The 20,047-nt window shown below is 36.6% G+C and overlaps 1 protein-coding gene across 1 annotated transcript in view; it reads right to left on the reverse strand.

The window, feature by feature from the left end:
- Positions 1 to 20,047, reverse strand: part of LOC100645988 (putative mediator of RNA polymerase II transcription subunit 26) — a 244,290-nt gene that overhangs the window by 23,285 nt on the left and 200,958 nt on the right. Inside the window, exons 5-6 of the mRNA XM_003396044.4 lie at positions 3,631 to 4,598; positions 1,410 to 3,012 (exon numbers count right to left, since the gene is read on the reverse strand). Coding sequence (XP_003396092.2) covers positions 1,410 to 3,012; positions 3,631 to 4,598 — 2,571 coding nt within the window. The remainder of the gene's footprint in view (positions 1 to 1,409; positions 3,013 to 3,630; positions 4,599 to 20,047) is intronic.

The raw sequence follows: 20,047 nt of genomic DNA on the forward strand, positions 1-20,047 counted from the left end.
TTTTAAGAAAATTGACTTTAAGTATTTGGTGTTTAGTGAATGTGTATTTAACTGGGTTTCAGTTTAATATATTTTAGTTGTGGGTTAGTGTTTCTAACGTACATTTGCATTTATTGTATCGGATAATGCAAAACGGCCAATGAAGCAAAATAATTACGAAGGATAAATTTTATTACTTTGGGAATTGTGGAAAATATTTTTTTTATGCTTAATTTATCAAACTGAGTTTACTATAAAATAATAATATATATATATTATGTATAAATATTCTGTTTCATAGTTTAGACTTCGTTTCTCAATACGATAAGCAGAACTATAATTATAAATATTAATTTCCAGCGAAATCTCAAGTTAATTTGGCACTGTAAGTAGAATATAGACGTATATATCGGACAAACGTTCGATATTAATTTTCTCGGAAACGGAGCTTCACATGAAAAAATTGTATTCTATGTTTTTGACATAATTTCAATTTCATATAGTGTCACCCACTTGATGCTTATACTACCATTCGCAGGACACCCTATACATGTATTAAGGAATATGTGTTGGTAACGTTAAATATTTAGTCTCTGAGAGGGATGCAGGCGCTAAGTGAAGCTTAACGATATTAGCCGCTGTCTGGAAGGTTCATAACGATCAGCATCAAATTACGGTGTCCCCTAGCGTTGATAAGTACTTAGTTTACCTCGAGATGCCGAAAGTACGGTTTTTATCGTTTTAATGGCTAGGCGCTCGATTAAAGAAGGGAGAATCCATTTACAACATTGCGCACTGAACTTAAAGGCTTCATTTTCTTGATAATTATTTTAACGTCAGAGTCATTTCTACAAGAAAGCTGTGATAAAAATTAATTAGACACGTCTTTAAATCCGGCAATTTACTTTATCTACGGATCTTTCGAGTATCGCGAATACTAGCCTATACAAGTATTGAGGAATCAAATTCGAAGTATGACTACATAGTAAAACTATAACACAATAAATTACGTGAGTTTCATGTAGAATTCAGAAAATTACTGTAAAATTAAATTATTCACAATTATTCTTAACAAACGTTTGTTGATACATTAGACAAATTAGAAACTCTTTGATAAATAAGAAAATCGATTTTTAATCGGTATTCTCTAAGATATAATACAGTATATCAACTTTAAGAAGAAGTTACAACTATGATCAACTTGCGCGATAAAGCCAAATAAGACAATGTATGTTATTCAATAATGATTCCTCGATTTTAGATACAATTACCAACCATATAAGAAAAACCCTATCTGATACCCACCTTATTTCCCAGTACCATGATCTCATTTCCATTCGACATTCAAAAAGTCACTCCGTATCAAAGAGCTTCACCTACCAAACTCTATAAACCTGTACAACCGAATAAGACCAGGGGTATAGACTTACCAAACAACGCAGACGGCTCGACGTCGCGCATAGAAAGACTGGAGGAGGCCTGTGATCCGCTGGATTCCGTGCTCTGCATGCATCTTAGCCTTCTTCTCAGTTTTGGCATGTCAAACGGCAAGTCCCTCAAATCCACGCTGGTCGCGCTGCCAGACGTGGTGGCGTCCTGTTGCATAAGCAATCGCCTCCTTCGCAGTTTTGGCATGTCGAAAGGCAGATCGGATAGCTCAGGCTCGTTGTCCACGAGATTGATGTTATCCAGCTGCGGTTTCAACAAGTGGAACCCGAATGGTTTGCACTTGATCCCGGCTCGCGACTCGATCGAGATGCCACTGTCCGATCCTTGGATCTCCGCATCGCCCGACGACGAGGATTGCAGGGCCAAGTTAATCAGATTCTTGTTTTGCGGTGTGCGTCTCTTCTTGAAAGACGTGTCCATCGGTGAGGTCACGGAGTTTGTGTTTGTATTTCCTGTGTTTGTGTTCGTGTTATTCGATGCGGTTACGTTATTCTCCGTGGTCACATTCTCTTCAGGCGAGGCTTTCTGGGAGTTGTTGTTACGATTGTTGTCGGAAGTCTCGGAGGCAGGTTCTTGGGACGATTTGTCAGAGATAGGAGACAGTATGTGTAGTTTGTTCGCGTGGTGGGTTAAAAAACCGGTCATAGAAGGTTGCTGATGATGATGGTAGCAATTGGTGCTGCCACTGTCGGAGCTGTGAGAGCTTAGACTGGTACTATGACGACTCTCAGAACTACTAGTAGATCTGTTACCCTCGCTAGTGCTACTTCGAAGCGATTCCATGCTACCTCCACTGCTACTGGTAGCCATACTCTCTGTACTCGAGTATCCCGCCCTGCGTCTACTGGTCCGTAATTTGAATTCCAACAAGCCGACATCCCTACGAGGCCGTAATAGATCACTCTCGGCCTCGTGAGGCCTACCTTTGAACTCCATGATCGGCTTGCTCTCGCGAATCAAACTGCGCGGTCGTTGCCTCTCCTCTCGCGGCCTCCCCTTGAATTCTAGTATCAGTTCCTGGTCGAAACGTCGTCCCTGAGACGATTCTACGTTGTCTTGAGCAAAACTCTTCGGTCTACTTTTAATCTCGAGAATACTACCCTCGCTACTTTGAGGCGAGTCTTTCGCTCTCAACAGAGACTTTACGGGCAATCTTAGATCCTTGAGGCGTGGATGGTCAGGTTGACAGGGTAGGTTCGGTGTGCTGCGTATGTTTAACAACAAGTGATCACGATTGCCATGAAATTTAGCAGGCAACGGTGCCGTGGATGGAGGTGACGGAGTATAACCTCGGGCCGGTAGTCTCGGTGAACCGGTTTTCTCGTCGCTTGAATTGATCTGGAGGGATTCGATGTCTTGGGACAGAGTAGAAATATTGTCTGGTTGCTGCTGTTGCTGTTGCTGCTGCTGCTGCTGAAGACGGCTCGGAATCGGTTTTGGGCGGAGAAGTACAACTTTGCGTCGATCTTTGCTGCTGTGGGACTGACCAGCGTATGGGACTTGCTGTTGTTGCTGTTGTTGTTGCTTCGACGTGTCCGTCGATGAACTCGTTCTACTTACTGGTATCGCGCTGCTGCTTCTGATCTGCATTATCAAACAACAATCAATAATTATCATAAGTATATTCATCGTGAAAGTGAATGAATAGGAACTGATCGGAGAATTAATATTTCATTGTGAGTCTCTCAAGTATATCAGAAGTTAGTTTATACAATGCGAAGGTATAACTACGTTTTCGTATAATGAGCGAATTATACGGTTCGACTGCAATTAAAGTTCAATTAGTGCTAGATAGGGGAAGATTCATAGTTCGTGTTCCGAAATCCCGTAACATTTTGAGATATATTGGACTTTAATTGCTTTTCATTAAAGACCAGCGGCCCCGTGTTTCCCTAATATCAGAGAACAGGCAAACTCGGGAAATAAATCGCAAACGCAGATGTTCCCGTAAAAATTATAATTCTGGAATCTTCTTCCGTAAAACGACGAAACAAAGCATCAATATCGTAAAGAAACAGGAAAATGTGTGAAAAAATATGGACATATTAATATTATATTATTTACTATGACAAATAGAAGAAATATTTATCGAATACATAAACAAAGAAATAAATTTAATAAAAGTACCCTAACATCGTAAGAAAAATAAAACATAATCGAATGCTATCGTAGATGATAAAAGATAAGAACATTGATACGTACCTGTGAATGCAACACAGGATGATTGGTAACCCGATCGAGGTCATCGAGGTCATCGTCAGAGCGATTGACCTTGCAATCAAAGGCCGTCTCGTAGAGGTGACGTTGCCTAGCCATCTCTTCCTCGTCTTCCTCCACCTCCACGTCCTCCTCCTCCTCTTCCTCACCCTCGTCCTCTCCCTCCACGTCGTCCTCGTCCTCGACGAGTATCGGTTGCGGGTCTATCCTCCGTGTACGACGTAGCTTGCGCACTTGGTGCCGCGTTAGTTGCGGCTGCCGTTGATCTAGCTCATCCTCCTCTTCTTCAGCTGATGCGACGCAAGTACAAACCGTGGTTGGTAGGTCGTGGCTTAACAATCTATGAGGAGGCATGAGGGTGTGATCCCATTCGGTGATGATGCACGACGAGAGGATCTCGTTTCTGGCTGGGACAGCATGCTCGCTCCCCGACGTGGGGCTCACTAGATCCTGACTTTGATAATGCTGTTGTGGCTGCAATGGATGTTGTTGCTGTAGCTGCTGTTGTTGATAATGTTGCTGCTGTGGCTGCTGCTGTTGCTGCTGCTGTTGTTGTTGCTGAGATGAATAGGAACCCCCATCACCCGCCACCGAGTTTCTCTTCGGTATACCGGGTGTTCGTGAACGTTCACCCGGTACGTCAAGACTAACGCTTTTTCTGTACCTGTTCGGCTGTGACTTGCTTATTTGATCCGGTACCTTGAACAAATCGCCGTAGTAATAGGGTGATGGATGGCGGACCGGCTGATTAGATTCGGTGGGTGATTGATCCGTGAGATGCACCAGGGCTACGCAGTCCACCACAGCCCCGTCGACCGAGCTTAGCTCTTTTTCTCTGTCTACTGACAGAGCACGAGTCGAGGAAGATGCGTACAGACTGTTCTTGCGTTTTCTGATATCCACTCGGCGACCATCTTCGTCATCCTCGCAGGAAGAGCCTGAAGCAGATGGATCTGGAACGAATACCATATAGAATCTTCATGAGCATCGTCTACTGTACGTGATACATAAAGGCGAATATAGTCTTTATATTTACATATGTATCTTCGTATAAGCTTCAGAGTCCTATTAATCTTTCCTTGGCACGACTAGCGTCTCATAAAAAATATTATGGTAGATGGGCATCAAGATAGAGGAGATAACAAAATTCGTGGTAGGAATACACAAGAAGGTATACTCCAACGGATCGTATACCTTTGGTAAAATGAAACCGACGCGAAATTTTCATAATCGTTCTGTTATACGAGCATCGGCTACTCTAAGATGTTGAAGGTGGAGAATAGAGATGCTTATGGGGAGACGAAATTGCCGTGAAATGGCAGGCTGGTCTTCTTAAAAATCACTTGTTCGCCCCGCGAGATATTACCGTAATGGTTTTTGGCCGGCTGACACGGGGTTCTACCTTCTTTCTATCCTCTTTCTTCGTACACTTTCACTCGTTTCAACGTCGTTCCGGGATCGTCTGGTACCCCGAGTTTACGATCGTGTCACAAGCATGCTTAGGTAAACGGAAATCGGCTCGGCGGATCGCAGGAGATGGGAAATTACATGGACACCCGGTACATTAGCCAAGCAACGTGCACACGCAGTATAGACGAAAGGACTGGAGATAATGGGAGCATTATGCTCGGCCGGAGGGCTTTACCGAAATCCTTCCTTGCTCCTCCTTGGCTAGGGTGGTAAGTGCAAGAGGCACACCATAAACCACGCCAAAAGCTGTTTCTGACAGGAACCGCCTTCCCAAATTTCGCGAGAAAGTTTCCCGATAGAAGCAAAAAATTATTATCGGGATCTCTGTCCGATCTCCGATGCCACTGTCTCGTTAAATCGCTCAGGAGCTTTAACAGGATGTGAATATTTCGTGAGGCCAAATTAAGAAAATTGGAGAATATCATGGAAATTCGATCACTTATCTTCTGCTTTGTACTTTTACTTGGTAAAAGATAGTGTAATACGTATGGTATTATATGTATTTTATTCTACTGAACAAACAAAATGGATGATACATAATTCAATAAAATAATATAAAACAAAAAATGTTGTGCATCTATTATTTCCTTATAAAACGAAAGAAACTTTTGGAAGAAACTTATTACGCTTCTGTAAATATCCTTATAAGATTAAAAAGTATTGTGAACATTGAATTAAACATATTCTCACCGCATATGACAAAATTAGGACGATAAAATAATGTTTTCACAGACATTCTTTCTTGCGAGCAATACCAAGAATGTGAATTAACATACTATACATATTTGACGTAATAGTGTTCAATTTATAACTTCAATATAGAAAATATGAGGGAAATTTCTGATTAATAACATGTTATATCTACTTCTACTGACGATTACAAGTAATAGAATAATCATTCTAATCATATTTTTCTAAGTAATAAGACTACAAATTAACATATATATATACATTATACGTTAATTTGTAGTCTTATTACTTATATATATAATAATATTCAATATATAGCTTTGATATAGGCAGTAGGAAAATGTCTGACTAATAACGCATTATATCACTACTGAGAGCTAGTAATAGAATAATTCTTTCAAAGATATTTTTTCAAATACTACCTATATCGCAACTCGCATCTTCTTAAAGTAAAAATGTCTGACTAACGACATGTTATATCACTGGCGAAGTCTAATATCTAGAAGCAAGACAATAATATTGAAATATATGAGGAATGAATAGTAATGAAATATATCCATAATATCTTCCATTTTTAATTTTTCTGTTCTAAATCAAATTCTAAAAAGAAGAGACTTTATACAAACGTACTCTGAAACGACCACGGTGATTTACGTATGATTCATGATTCCAATAAGAAAGAAACGAGCAAATGTTAATATGCGGGATTCTTTAGAGGAAAAAACGTATGAATTTACGTTGAATACGGCGAATCAACTTATTACCTATTTTCGGGCAGTTTCATTATCACGAGGTTCGTGGAACTTCGTTCTCTCCATTCGAATATAAAAGGCCGCGCCCAAACGATGAAACGAGAAATGAGAAATTAATTCCTGAACAATGAATCCGGAAAATTATTATATAACACGCGCACGAAATTACAGACACGGTCTCGTACAATTCCTTTTCATTTTTCTTTCCGATTGTATAACTTGTCCTACTCTCGCCACAATGAACTGCGAAGCACACAAGAATTCAATCGAACCATTCATTTCGCGGAAAGAACAAAGCATTCCTTTATAGAATTAAATTGAGAAAATTTGAAGTAGAAACTGGGAAAACGAACAGATAAAGAAGTAGAAACAAGAATCTATTATATCATTTTCTAATTAACTAATGTACCACTTTCTATTTAAACTATTGAATTTTTTATTATAACATATAGGTACATTTTATTAATACTGAAACTACAAGAATGACCAGTTTTGTAATTTTGTATAGAAATTTTTGAAGATTTCAATGATCTTTTTGTAAATTAGTGCGGATAAGGGCTACCCTTTTAAATTAAGGTTTTATGATACTATAGTAAAAGTAGTTTTGTTATTAAATAAAAATATTTTTGATAAAAGAATATGATATACAAATATTTAAAATAAAGTACAAATTAGAATATAGGATATAAAATATCAATTATACAATTCAGTCATATAATTGTGCGTATGTATTTATGTAAAATTTAATTCAAAATATTGAAAGATACGAAGTAGTTTGTAAGTGAAAAAATACACCTTGCGACCGTTCGATATGTATGGCGAATTGATGCATTGTTGAAATGGCACACGTCCAAAACATCCATCATGTTTCCATGTCAACGACGTTAACGTTGGTGATGCATGCACGATGTACAAAAAAATACGATATCGCTCTTGGATTTTCGCGATGTCGTAAGAAACGTTGCTCGTGAAATATTGACATTTAGAAACTTGTATAAGAAAAGGATAACCACCAAACTGAAGATTTCTTTGTAAATAAAATAAATTCTGAACTTTCTCCTTCTTATATAAATTATATATGTGTTTATATATATTTCTTTTTTTTTGTAAAATAAACTTTATCAGAAAAGTAGTTTCTAAGAGAAAGTTACAATTGTTTTATTAATTCTTCAAAATATTATACACTTATTGTCAAAAACAGATATAAACTTCGTTCTTAACATCGCATCAAATAGTCCACTAACAATTTTACAAGAGACACCAACACGAACTAACAAGGTTTGTCACGAATTTCACAGAACAAGACCTGAAAGGACAATGGAATTTTTTTAATATCCGTCAAACACGCGTTTCTCCAATGCAAACTAATAAATGCGATGAATATTGAAACAGACGTGAATTCTTCATATCAGAAGAAAATTGCCTATAAAACATTTTACCAGTCGACCAACTTTTTTAACGGAGCAACGATACGAACAAAAAACGCAATATCGACGCACTACTACAGTTAGCGCAATATGCTTGAAAAATTATATTTGAGCAATACGATAGCACTTTATAGGAAGGGGTTAGACGACAGTTGTGAACGAAAATGAAAGGTGGCATGAATATGCATCCGCAGCTGGTTCGTCCGGTCGTTTTACACAAGACACCGGATCAAATCTGGAGAGAAATAAACGTATTAAGGAAACCGCTTGCTCGTGCTGGTTGATTGCTTCCTAAACGAGAAATCGATATCCGTGGGGGTGTATCAAGCTAGAAGAAGGAAATTAAATGCGGACTCGCGATGTTTCCATCAAGGAAACTTCTGCCAACGATTGAGCTACAAATTAAACGCTAATGTAATTGTTTCGCAAGTAACGATTAGGGTTTTATGAAAGCTTTGTTCATTAAGAAATGAATGAAGATGAAGTTGCGATGTAATACTGTAATCAGATATGTATTTTGATGAGGTTAAATTGTATACAGAACAAATCACTTGAGATATTGTGAAGGTTAATAGAGCAGGTAAATAAAAGAACGAGGTCCCGTTTCTATACGTATACCGCAATCATTATTTACTTTGATTTTATAGACGTCGATAATTGCAATTAACATTTACTGAGGAATAATGAAAATCATTATTATTTACCCGCATAGCAGCCTACGGCGTATGAATCATTGACATAAACTACTTAGTGTTCTGTACGCTTGAATCGTTGATCCGAACTACTTAATATTAAACCTATTGGATTATAGGTCTTAAATCATATTACGAGTCAAAATCAATATAATAGACTCGTCTATAATTAGCTACCTACCTCTGAGAAATTTAATAAAACAATTTCATTATTAACAAAAAGAAAATTCACTGGCTAGAAAATATCAAATACATAGTTCAACCTTTTTCCTCGACACCCCTATTACACTGTACTATTAAAATTTAAATCACGGTCATTCCAACCCATTCACCAAAAACTTGACTAAAGATTAACGCACAAAGTTAACGCTACAAAAATTAAAATCATTTTCTATCCAAATGAAACAAATTAAATTTCAAAAATATCCATTCCAAAGACACATATTAAGAGATTCGTTTGAAGTCGCTCAAAGCGCGATTAGCTGTGCCGCACGTGCACTGTTTTCAATCATCCCCTCCATTGGATCAGCCGGTAAGCCGCCCCGCTTGGTTCGACGAAGGACACGCACACGACACATACAAGCATACACATGCCAGGTTGGCGTAGGGCCAAATTGCACCAATATTGATTACCGATCGATAATCAGATTTGCGAGTTATCCGCAGGGTGCAGCAAGGGATGCTGCAGGGGAAAGTACGAGTCGTTGAATGACCAAATGAGTTATGAAGTAAACGAGCTACCATCAAGCTCGTCCAAACGACTGATATACGTATATCGCGCGAATCGGTGGAAACGTGAGGACACTCGACTAGAACCTGTAGATAACGCGGTGCGTGAGTCAGTGAGCGGTTGTTTGAGTGCTTAGCGAGTGATGTATCGCGCACGAGAACACCGAGTGCGTAAACACGTGAGAAGCTAAGGTGCTCGTATTACAGGGTGAGTTATTGAATAGAGTCGCAAGGGTAAATCGGCGACGTCGATGGATATATTTGTAGATGGTTAGAATGTTTGATGCTGTTAAATGTATTAGGTTGGTTCATGTGAAATTAATTATGATAGCAAATGATATCTCTTATATTGTATACGTCGATAAATAAATTGATGAATAAACACGTCGTAAATAATAATTGATATACTAACGTGAAATCGTAAAAGCTTAGTAACAAAGAATTGATCAAAGTGAAATCATGCAGCATACTATAAATATATAATTGTATTCTATAATATAAGCAACCGGTCATAATGAAGTATTTAATTAGCGTTTATTAGAGTATTTGTATAATTGTGTCGTAGTATTTATTTGTATGATTGCATTGTAATATTTATGGTAGCTATTAGAATGCAACAAATTAGAACACGTATTGTAATATTTTCACATATTTATTACCACAGATTTATTAATACCATTTGTCATTATAAATCAAATAAATCTCTAATTCCTACGCCTTTATTCATAAAAAAACATAAAGTTCCATGAACACATTGTAGTTTAACGACTGTAGATTAATTATAACGACACTGTGCTCCGACAATCGAGTTAATCAACTTAATCAACTTGGCATAATCTCCGCTATCTACAAGCTTACACGTAACAAGTACTATCAGAAATACAAGCCAGATACCCACACCTCGAGGGAAGGCGTCGTACGCGCGAAACAGTGAATGCACACGGGTACACAGAGTTACGTAATATGGGTGGCAAAGCAGAATTCACGCGAACAAATCGATAACACCGCCGAGAAAGCGTTAGTGAATGAATCAACGCAATAGTTGCGCGCTAGAATGAACTGGATATGAATACACGTTGCCTGCGACGGAGTAAACGTTCGAAGGGGCGCGTGACGTAGAAATAGACTGCACGCGCATACATTTAGGGTTCGCTATGCACTCGAAGGGTGTACAGTCTACCCCTAATGAATCTATTAGTGCCGGCGAGCGACGACCCCTGGCTGGCAATCGCCACAGATAACGCGATGCACTGTTACGCGTCGCGTGCATGCTATGTTTACACGTACTGTCAGATAAGTCGACGAAATATTCACCGAATTATTCCCCAGAACTGATATTAACCCTTTTGATAACTATAGACGATATTAAGCCTTTTATTATTATAATTGTTCATCATTAAGGGATATATTTTACAGAATTGTGCAGATTGTTGTATAGAAGATAGCGACTAAAAAATAATTTAAGAAGATAATAATTAACAATATAATACTTCAATGGTAAAAAGGAAATAATGTATAGTATTTAGTATTTAGTATATTATAAAAATTTATATCAATTTGTCACAAGAAAAGCTTAATATGCTTTCTCAGTAGTTTCACTATTTACATGTATTAGAGAGATCTGGAGGTCAATTTTTTTATCATAGATAAAAGAATGCAAATATCTTTGTAGTCTCTGTATGTTCTTAATCTAACAGGTATAATATTTTTTATACTATAATTGCATACAATCATTTATTGTATTTATTATCAGTAAATACGGTATTACTATACAATGCATGGTTTTATGCAGAGACGACCGCGATAAAAAAGTTAAGCGAACAGGGACCAGAGTAAATGGATGGAACACGTAGTTTCAGCGTAGGAGGAGGCTGCAGCTAGAACGAATCGATTAAACTCGACGGATAATGATGTTAGAGCTTCCAATTTCTGACGAGCCAGTGTCAAGGCCATCAGAGATTAATATACTTCGTACTTGTTTCAGGATGGCGTATCGGAATTTGTGCAACGATTGCCCGTTTAGAATTGTGCAGTAAGCGATTAAGCTGATTGCTAGTGCAGATTGTGTACTGCACAACTGTTTGTTTTGTACAGCTTAACGAACTTGTACCGGTGAATGTTAATTGCTTAGATAATGATTTGTTAGGATATAACATGCCATAGCTAGTACAGAGTGAATTACTTAGTATCTGGTAACCTGTTAAACACTTCCACTGAGTCCTGTATTTAAGTTGCCTGATACAAGAATTATTCGTTTTAAGGGGAAAATATTGTTATAACGTAATTTACTACGATGTTTATAAAATTATGGTATTTAATTATTATGTTATTATAGTTACAAGTTCTTGAACTTATTAATTGGAAAACATGAGTTAATTCATCACTCTGATTGCCAATTTCCTGGACATAATAATTTTTCAATTTAGAGTTTCATTACCTTTTGACGTCGCCTTTCTTAGGAATAAATTATATCATATTAATATTTGTACGATTGTAGATATTTTCTGGTTAAAATTGTTCATTATTTCTCGATTTTGTAATATATAAGATAGGATGCAAAGATGTAATTCACTCACGAATACCGCGATGAGAGTACATCATTCAATAGTACTCAAAGATATAATTGTACCTATCAAAGGATTTGCCTTTTAAACCAAACATCATCTGCCCTTCATATTCACAAGTATTACAAACTATCGAACACACGAAAATATTGTAATATAACTTTCTATAATTATTGTAATATACTCGTATCACGAACATGTTGAGTTAGATTCTTATAAAGGGAAAAGTATTTAAACCCGTACCTCGCGATGAATACCAAGTAACCCTCTCTGTGTTTAAGAAAAATGTTACTATCTTAAGTTATATAGCAAAAATATACACACCTGTCTCCTTTCCTCCGCTAACGGTGTCAATTTAAATTCTTATAAGGGAGAAATGTTTAAGATCATAGCTTAGAACGTCTGCTATCATCAACACGTTTACGAAGCATTTTTCTCAGAAAATAACGTTTGAACGGGAGGCGTACAGAACAATAATCCCGGAATAAAATGTCCGGGATTTCATAAGTCCTATAAAAACCTCCGAATTGTCACTTATACAATCTTCCTTTTCCCAGTGCGATTCGACGGGGACGAACGCAATGACGAGAGAAATTCCGGTGAAAGCTTTATAAAAGAGCAAGTCTCATCACCCTCGGAGCCACTTCACTCTGCTTTTTATTAGATATTGTCCTCGTAACATAACCGGGGTTGAGCTTCGTTTCTATGGAATATGTGGGTCGTAGGACTGTATCGTCGGGAAAAGAAAAAAAAAGAGAGGGGGAAGAAGAGAATACGGTACTACAAGGAGAAACCTTAAACGAAATCACCTTCGTGTTCGTGATCCTTAGGGTTTCTTAGGTGGCAGCTAAAGATTACTCGGCCAGCAACGCGATGGAACGAAAGCCAATCTCGGTTATTGGTTCTGGTATAGCAGAATTCATGGTTACTGCCACGGAATTAGACGAATCTCGCGGCCGAAATGTGTCAGCCGTGTTAAGGGTCATCGAACGATCGGGTTAACTTATCCGACCGATCTAATAGGTCTCAATACGTGGGGCTTCCACGATACGGCACCGTTCCTTCTTCTAATCGTTCGTTTCACTCTTCCTATTGCCGATATATGTACCTGCTTCTTTTTATATTTACGCTTACGATTAGAAAGATTTATGATTATATTAATCTATTTCTTAATATCAATTCTTTAGTAGGTTTAAGTGTCGAAACCGAGGGAGCAAGGTAACTTTATTTTATGAAATTTCATGTTTCTTTTGGATATAGGAAATTGACGAAGAACACACACTATGGATATTTCAAGAAGATTCAAGCAGCAAGTAAGTAATTCAGATTTTATGACAAAGCTTTTCTGGAAAAAAAGAAGGAGAATTATTTATTTGGCAAGGTAAAATTGTATACGATATTAAATCTATGAAATCTGTTCCATATGCAGGAATGAAATAAATGATTCGATTTACGTCGAAACTGAAATATATATTATGAGAAAAAGGGAAGGAAAACTGGAAAATAAACCTATTACAAGTATCCAGGTTCAATTACATTCTCTTGTAAGTATTTCATTCATACAAAAACTCACCCTTCCGAAAATGTATAATGCTAATAAGCATGGAAGAAACGCAATTAAAAGTTTCTTTCGATACGAATAACATCGATCCTATCAAGGTTTCTTTGAAGGCTCGAATTATAGGCCCCTTTAATACTCGTTCCCTTAAAGCCGAAAGTAGCTACTAACGAGTCAAGGTTACGAAGGACAAATACGAAGGTCAGCGCAAAGAAAAAATGAATTAAGCTGCGAGGTAAGAGATTTACTTTGAAAGCAAATCCACCCGTGTGACGTACGTAAAGAACACAAGCCTACGCTGGCAAATATCTCATTACGAGATGATTGAAATATTCCCTGATTACAGAGACGTCGTGATACTTCGCCCGTGACAGCTCTGTGACCATCTTTTTCAATCGCCCCCTCAATCTTAAGTAATGTACTTTATAACGCGACGCTGAAAATATGTACATCATATTTTATATTCTATTGAATTATGGTTGATTTCTATTACATTTTAAATAAACTGCTAGATTTTAAGAAAATTAATATAAAATTCTTGGTGTTATATACGTACCTCTTTTCAATGTAATATTGCTTATTGCATCATAATAGTTTCAAAGGTGGAAAATATTAAGTCATTAATAAAAGAACATACCCATGATAATAAAATTTGATTGTGAGTAAAAATTTCATATAAATATATTACGCATAAATATATTTCCTTTCCCTTCGTCCAACTTCAATAAAAAGATATATAAAACACGATCAAACTACAACTTGATTCAACAAAACTAAACTAACAAGACAATGAAATAGATAGTAGAAATTAAATTCAGAATAATGCTTTTTCATTCACACTGTTTACTCTATTTCATCATCTTGGTTGTCTCGTGACGTTAGCATGGCTTATCAAGTTGAAGCATCCTAAAAGATGTAACGAAAGATCGCGAGACGGTGACAGTCGGTAAATTTGAAAAGGTGCAACAAAAAAGAGCAACGCCTTTGAACGTTTTGAGTGGCAATTACTCGGCCTGTCCTCAAATTACTTACTCCAGTAATTTCATTCTGTCGTCGGCCTTTCTTACAGCCTCGCCTGTCATCCCCCATCCGGCTTATCCTTCAGTGACTCACGCGGCCGGAAATTATCTTAAAATGCCATCCCCGGCCGCGCTCCTCAAAAGAGAAACATCTTACGCAGTTTTCAGTCGAGAACCCGTCAATACGAAGAGGAAAGGAACGACGTCGAAAAGTTCGCGCGGAAGGAAGAGATTTCTTTTTTGTAAGAAACAGACCAACTTCTACCCTTTGTGCTTGTCCCTCGATTTCGTACGACGAATTCCAAGGAAACAGGTACGCGTAGAACGCGCTTGAAAGAAACGTTCCTCGCGTTCGAGTTGAAAAATACACGCAATACGTGTCCGGATGTTTGACTACGAGATGTTGAAAAAGTTGTCCGACTTACCATTACTTGAATGTTACGCTTTGAGTTTCTTAAGGAGCTTTCGGTTTTAAAACAAAGAATGTTTTTATTATTTTACGATATTTTGAGATAGTGCTTCTATTATTCTTTTCTTAGCTGTTGTACGTTTAACAATATGTCAGAGCAGAAAGTTTTGTTTAATTAAATATACTTCTTGTAAACTGGATGAAACAACGTAACCGAAATGCAAGTAATAAAACATGAAATCGTCTTAATTACAGTTTTCGAAATAAAAATTCAGAAATATAACAAATTATTAGATACAATATCCCTAAATACGAATATTCATATGGAATGAATATAATTTAATCAAAATTAATTAAGTATTTGTATACAAATTTCTGAATCAAACTAAATTATTTGAAGTAATAATGTTTAAAACGAAAGATAAATGACAAAATCAATATATTTTATGATAATATTAATATTAATATTTTTTATAACATTGAGAGCTTTAAATTTAGAAATATTTAAACCTCTTCGCTTTACACTCGAGTAGAGGAATCAAATAGCAAACTCTACAAATGACAACTTATCGATAACCCTACTACCTCTTTAGTTATACAGTCAAACAGAATCCCTTGCCGGAACAAGTAACGATATCTTCAGCCTCAACAACTTTGCGATAAGCTTTCGACAGATTTCCACCGACAAATGCCTCATCGTTGCATGAGCGAGCACTGTATGCCACGATAGCCAAGTTTAATCCTCGAATTTCCACGAGCCATCCTCCCTTTCCTCTTCACGGGGGAAAACGTATCGAGAACTGGCTACGCGGAGAACTTTCCCTGCTGGGCTCCCAAATGTCCAAATCCAATATCGCGGCTATACGCTGCGGCTAAATTGAACGCTCGATCTAATTTAACTCGATCCAAACAGCCATATCGGTTGCACGAGTCTTTCTGTTTCGACACCTGAGGATTCTATGGAAAAAATAAAAAGGCGTTCGCATCGTAAAGTTCATTATAGATCGTCCCCAAAAATCATTTCAATCTATTCACGAAGATAGACTAGTAAGCATGAAAAAAGAGGGAAGATAGTTTGAAGCTTCTCAGACCACCTTGATCGAGATAAACTATTTTGATACCAGTTTCTCATTTTTATTTTTAGTTTTAGTATTTAGTCTGAAGCAGTATTTAGCTCCATGTGGCATGCAAAGCAAAATATTGAATAAATTAAAGTTTGTCAACATTTTTTAGTAAATGGAATGAATACATATTTTAATATTTATTAATAGACCACGGATTTTCATGAGTTAATGGAAAATTTAAAGATACAAAAATTACGCAAAATGCATGTAATATACAGAATTATATATAATACTCCTTAAAATTTATAAAATAGATAAAACGAATTTCTATTTATGTTCTACATATTTTGTTGATTGTGCCCAGGAAAACATAAGTCTACATAAAAATCCACGAATTATTCATTACGGCTTATAATTACTGTCAGTGTTTCTGATTTATAGTCAAACCTATATGTGAAGAATATCTGACTCTCTACTTCGAATATATATACATATATACAGCATAGAAAATAGAGAGAGAGAGAGAGAGAGAGAGAGAAGATGAAAAAGTTGATAGGCTGTAGCGGTGTTTAGTTCGATTGATTCTAGCAGAAATAAAATCAATGTTTGACCCGTTGCGAAAGGGTTTTTGCGACAGACGAGCAGGGAGGTGTTCGCAGAGGGTGTCGAAGCTGTCGCTGGCAGTGATAGCAGCATACTCGGATTACCCACTTCCCCGTCGGTAGACATTGCTCAATTGAAATCTACATCGGTGGCCACACATGAGCACGATCGTTTGCGGCCGATGGGGGTCGACTCGTTAAGGGCGTGAGTCTGATCAGTTGCGTTCTGGTTCTGGGTTAACCTGCAAACTGATTCCAAGCAACTCTGTTTCTGATTTTCTTCGATTCTCCCTTTGTTCTCTTTCTGTCAGTTTGGTCAATCCTACGCATGGTTTACTTTCGTTTTGCAATTTAATCTTACACCGACGGGTGTACACGCTTGCCAAATTCGATTGCTGTGTTGATTCAGTGTGAACGAGACGAAGCTTGTCGTGGGTGTACGGAACGTGGGTTGCTCGATATTGGTACAGTTGATGGAGTAACAGCTAAATGTAATGTTCCAAGTTCTGTTAAGTAAAATGTTTTATTGAGCAATATGTTTGGTATATTTTTAGAACGAATGAACTTGTTATGCTTGTTAAGATAAAAGATATACGTTGGTTGTATTGTACTGTGTTATGAAATGTAGAAATGATCTCAAATTACAAAAATTTCTCTTTTGTTTGAAATAATTATGAATTTTCGTTATATTATCGAATATAAGTATAGAATTTACGATGTACTATGAGATAATGTTTCTGAAACATTCTTCAGTACATGTAGGTTCTATTATCTTTTATTTATAAACTACCGTATTACATAGTACTGATCGTATAAATTCAATTTATAAAAATCAATTCATCTGAATTTATCAAAAAACAATTAATGAGATACAAATTTTACAATTACAACTCAATAACGAAGCTTACGTTATGCATTTCTATATAAACTTTATTGCATATGATGATATTAAATCTTTCATGAAAGTTTGTGAAATTTCAAATTCAATTAACGTGATCCTGCTGTGTAATTTATACAGTAACATAATATACTGATACAATGAACTATTAAACATATCATATACCTTTAACTTCTAAACCTATGAAGTTAAATTATCAAACAATCTTCCAACCTTACCCTATTCAGTCGTGCAACCGTTCTTTCTCTGCTTCATCTATTTCCTATTACATTTTTATGCAACAAACATTTAAAAAAAGACACATCGACAAGTGTCAATCCTTCGCGGTAAATCCAACTTAGAAAGAATGCAATAAACCAATGTTGTACTAAATTGCAACACTTTCTTTCCACTTCTATCACAAACAAGTAGAAACAATCTTAGAAAGCAGACAATGTGTTGTCCCCAAGTTTCTTATCTAGAAAATCGCTTTCGCCGAAAAGTTTGCACGTGGAGATAGGCGATCTCCGAGGATCAGAAATGTTTCTTGCCGACCGGCTGAAACATCTGACACGGAGATTAGGCTAAGCGTTCGCGAAATTATCTCGCAACGATATGCAAATCGCGGCATAAATGCTAATTGTAATTGCCCATGAAATGAATTCAGGGACCCTTCGAAGGCAGGCTCTCGTAGGGACGCGACGTCCTCATTGCCAACCTTTGGCTCGATGCCTCCTCGTTTAGCACCGTTAAAATTGCGCGGGTTTGTTTGAAAATTTTCTTTTCGCCTCGTTCCAAGGTAACTCGCCAAAGGGAAATGTCGTTTCGCCGCGCGATAAAACGGGGACAAAGCTTTGCTCGCGATTAACAAAAGTGTAAGCCAACAAAGAATACGCGTACTCACGTTGTTACGTAGAGAACCATGGAGAAAATTTAATGCAATTTAATATTTAATAAAAAAAGTTAGTTGGTAAGTATATTTAATAATAAAAAGGAAAATTTAATAAAAGAAAAAAAGAAAGAAAGTTCGTTATCGTACTCATTGGAAGATTATTGTCTCGTTCGTTTGATGATAGTAAATCAAATTTCGAGTAATTTAGAGTATTTAGTATTATCCTATTATCATCCAAAAGGGTAGGATAATACTAAATTGTTTGGAAAATTTGTAGAGTTTTTAATGATTGGTATATCTTGTTCGAGTCTTTAAACATATCTCTGCAGTTCATTTTACCTCTTCTTCAAATATTTCCTTTTTTGGAATATTTTTTTTATGAAAACGTTAGATCCTGTATTTTGATAAAAATACAGATGAAATTGGATGTTAGTTTGTTCATTTAGCAGGAGTTTATCACATTATCTCATTACGGTTTACTTTGAGCTTTGAAATTTTCTTTCGTATGATAACAAAGTATATACTTCAGAAGTCTATGAAAATTACTTAATTTCAGAAAACTACATTGTCAAAAGAAGGCAAATTCATTGAACAAATAAGTTGTCCAATAAATAATAAAAAGGTTACAAAGAGAAGTACTGCGCATATTTCGTTATATAAATTTTCTCAACAATATCTTCCTAAAAGAATGAAATATCTTCTAAAATTTAACGTCCATACCACGAACTGTTTAATTCAATTTCTATTTTAAATCGTTCATCGATATAAAGTGGTTAAAGTGGTAAAAATATTCAAAGGAGACAGATTCTCTTCGGCTGTCGATCATAAAAACGTGGTTCTTCATTCGTCGATTCGAATGAATCGAAAGAAATTTCATCCATTTTCTTTCCTCTGATTTTCAACGAGCTTCGATATAGCTTCGTGGGACGTAATCTGAAAATAACGCGTACAAAGAGACGGTCACCATGGAGAATATTAAACCATGGATGAATTCAGAGAGCTCGATTTCATGGTACGCGAAACGAAATGATAGGGTTACGATGTTGATTCGTTCGACAATGGCTACCGCGAATGCTAATAGCGACCGTGGAGTGACGCTTCGTTAATATATCAGAATGGGATTCGATAATGGAATTGCAAACGCGTAAAATTGCTGTCTTTTATTTTGTTGCGGTTGCAGTCGACGGGATAGCGTGACGTGAGGTTACAAAGGAAATCGCAGACCGAGCATCGAAATAAAAGTAGCGTTTTATTGAATTTTAGACCATCGCTTTTGATAAACCTTGATTCACATTATAGATGTTGATTGCAACTAAAGTTGTTTATAGCTTATTGATATATCAATGTATATCGTTATACTTTATTGATAAATCTTAGGTACTTATTTAACATACGCTCTATTTTGTTTGTAATTGAGCCAATTATGTCTGTAAGAATTCATACCGATCAACTCCATGAATTACAATGTATAAAACAGTGATAATTACAAACACTACTTTTTTAAATCTTTCCTTTGAATCTACAATTACTTACGCTACCTCCGTATGGTAGATAAATTTATGAAAATCAGATTTCTTTTTTGAAATATCGAATACTGAGTATGTAAGTTGCGCTGTATATGCTGTTCAAAGTATAACTTAGCAAGAAATGGAGATTT

Source organism: Bombus terrestris, chromosome 6 (assembly GCF_910591885.1).
Source record: "Bombus terrestris chromosome 6, iyBomTerr1.2, whole genome shotgun sequence".
NCBI lineage: Eukaryota > Metazoa > Arthropoda > Insecta > Hymenoptera > Apidae > Bombus > Bombus terrestris.